Consider the following 2,994-nt stretch of genomic DNA (forward strand, 5'->3'; position numbering starts at 1 on the left):
CATTGGTGTTTCCATCTCTCCCTCTCCCTTCCTGCCTCCTGCACGCCCCCTGCTGGGGATCGAGCCTGCACCGCACCCGGGCCTGTGCCCTGACCCGAAATCGAACCGTGACCTCCAGGTTCACAGGTCGACGTTCAACCCCTGAGCCATGCTGGCCGGGCTGCCCATGTATTTACAGTCACAGCCTGGGCACCTGCCCCCACTTCCGAGTGTGTGAGCCGAGGGGTGGGAAGGTGGGGGAGACCCCTGAGCGCCCCTGGGCCGTGCAGTGCTGGTGCTGGGGGGCCCACGGAAGGCTGGGGTCTGAGAGGGGGTGACTCTCCCAAATGTGGCGCTTCCCCCCGTGTTCCCTCCCACGGCAGGGCCGGCTCCCGGGCCTCAGGGTCAAGTACGTCTTTCTGGTCTGGCTGGGCGTCTTTGCGGGCAGCTGGCTGGCGTACGTGAACTACTCGTCCTACACAGAACTCTGCCGCGGGCACGTGTGCCAAGCGGTCATTGTAAGTGTCCCGTGGGCTGAGCGTGGGCGGGCCAGGCAGGGACCCGCCGTCCTCTGAGGCCCTGAAGGGGGTTTAGGAGGGACCCTCCGGCTGGCGGAGGAGGAGGTGGGCTGGTGGGAGGAGGGCAGGGCTGGGGGCCCCCTGCAGGCACCCAGGGGGGGCACGGCTGGTGCCAGGGATGGACAGATGGGCGGACTCCAGAGGTTTGGGAGGGAGACGGGAACGGGCAGATGTTGGTCACCTTGAGGGCCCCCAGCCGTCTCAGAGGCTCCACAGCTCGTCCAGGCCACACCCGGAGGGCAGGCCCTGGGCTCAGTGACGGGGAGCTGCTCTCCGAGTCCCCAGCGCGACCCAGACTGCAGACGGGAACGGGCCTCTAGGACACACCGCCCACCACGGCCTCTGTGCACGCCCGCCTGCCCCGGTGGCGCCTCTCAGAGCAGCCCGCCGCCCACGGTCGCTGGTGGCACCCTGGGGTTTGCTGCAGAGCAGACCCCTTGGGGTGGGGCCTCCCTCCTGGGGGTGGAGGGTGCGGTTTTGGATTTTCTGTTTTCCCTTCCCCGTCGGGGCTGCCACAGCCGACGCCCTCACATGGAGCCCAGGCCTCAGCCTGGTGTTGTCCCGTCCTCCCTCCTCCCTGCATGGGTGGCGCTGTGCTCCCTTGCCTCTGCCTCCTCCGGGCCTGGCTGGCCAGGCCTGGGCTCCATGGCAACCGAGGGCACCTCAGAATCCACTCCGGTCCCTGCAGAGGGAAGGGCCGGCTCGGCCCCCTCACCCCCACCCTGTTCCTGCCCAGCAGCTACCCTCCCCGCTGTGCCTCTGGCTGATGCGTGGTGGAGGTTGGATGGGCTGCAGGGGACAGACAGGGGGAGGGGGAGGCAGCCGGACCGCATCGCCTAGCCAGCTGGCACGTGCCCGCCGGCTGTGGGCTCTAACCGGGCACCTGGGCAGCGGTGAGGGTGCTGTCTGTCCCGGGCTGGCTGCCCGCGGAGGGATGGTGCAGGGACAGACGGAGAGCTCAGTGCGGAGAGCGCAGTGGGCTGGGCGGGCGCCCGCGTGTGGCCGGAGGCCGCCTGGCTCCGGGCTTCAGCATCGGGGCCCTCTGAGGAGTGTGTGGCCTAGGAGCCAGGGGCCCTAGCAGATGTGATGAGGGCCTTGGCCACCGCCCAGGGGTACAGCATGTAAAGGGGGGGCTCGGGGCGGCCAGTGTTGGAGCCCCTGAGCCCCGTCTCCCAGGCCACTTCCCGGCGTGTCCTCCTTCTAGTGTGACCAGTACCACAAGGGCATCATCTCGGGCTCCCTGTGCCAGGACCTGTGCCAGCTGCACAGGGTGGAGTGGCGGACCTGCCTGTCCTCTGTGCCCAGCCAGCAGGTGAGCCCGGGGCAGCCAGGCCAGGGCCGGGCCGGGAGGCTTCCCCGCGGTCTGGGGCCTGGCTCAGAGGCCTGGGTGCAGCGGGAGGGGAACTTCTACATGGGGACCCCTGCGCCCACCCAGGTGTACAGCGGGCTCTGGCAGGGCAAGGAGGTGACCATCAAGTGTGGCATTGAGGAGAGCCGGAGCGCCCAGGAGGGGTCGGATGCGGCGCCCCGGCGGGAGCTGGTGCTGTTTGACAAGCCCACGCGGGGCACCTCCATCAACGAGTTCCGCGAGATGACCCTCAGCTTCCTCAAGGTCAGCGGCTCTCGGGGGGCTGCGTCCAGTTCATGCCCAGGGACGTGTGCACAGGGCAGGAGGCAGGCCTGGTGGGGCCTTCCGGGGGTCAGGCTTCTGGCTGGGCCCCAGCTCCAAGCATCAGGCTCGCCCACGAGGCAGGGAGCACCCTGCCCCCAGGGTGTCAGTAGGGAGAGCAGGGAGCTGGTGTGCACGAGAGGCGGGTGAGAGCAGAAGAGAAGTGACTGGCCCTGCCCAGCAGGCTCTCACCTCCGTGCTGAGGTGCCCACCCCCAAGCCCCTGAGCCCTGATGGAGTTCTCAGAGCAGCTCCAAGAGATGCTGATGGGTGGGCAGTCAGGGTGGCTTCCAGGAGGCGGCAGTTGGAGGCTGGGCTCCTCTAAGCTGTTGGATGTGCTGGGTCCTGGGTGCAGCCCACCGGCCAGCACCGGGGCACCTGAGGGCCTGGCACCCACACCAAGGCCGGCGTCCTGCCACCCTAGCCACACCCTGGCTCTGAACCACTGTCCCCCTTTTGTTTGGCCCCAAACTTCAGGCCAACCTGGGAGACCTGCCCGCGCTGCCCACGCTGGTGGGGCAGGTCCTGCTCCTGGCCGACTTCAACCAGGACAAGCTGCTGCCCCCCGCCCTGCACCAGGCCCTGCAGCAGTGGCTGGGGCCCCCGTGGCCCTGGCGCGCCAAGGTGGCCATCGGCCTGCTGGAGTTCGTGGAGGAGCTGTTCCACGGCGCCTACGGGACCTTCTACATGTGCGAGACCACGCTGGCCAACGTGGGCTACACGGCCACGTACGACTTCCGGATGGCCGACCTGCAGCAGGTGGCCCCCG

The 2,994-nt window shown here is 68.9% G+C and overlaps 1 protein-coding gene across 1 annotated transcript; it reads left to right on the forward strand.

Moving 5' to 3' along the window:
• Positions 1-137: 137 nt before the first annotated feature.
• On the forward strand, positions 138-2,990 carry FAM69B (family with sequence similarity 69 member B; the record flags this gene model as incomplete). Its single annotated transcript, XM_006776586.2, has 4 exons — positions 138-497; positions 1,762-1,869; positions 1,993-2,169; positions 2,703-2,990. Coding segments are annotated over exons 1-4 (744 nt in total), but the record flags the coding sequence as incomplete, so codon positions are not given.
• Between the last annotated feature and the right edge of the window lie 4 nt (positions 2,991-2,994).

Source organism: Myotis davidii, unplaced genomic scaffold (genome assembly GCF_000327345.1).
Source record: "Myotis davidii unplaced genomic scaffold, ASM32734v1 scaffold609, whole genome shotgun sequence".
Classification (NCBI taxonomy): Eukaryota; Metazoa; Chordata; class Mammalia; order Chiroptera; family Vespertilionidae; genus Myotis; species Myotis davidii.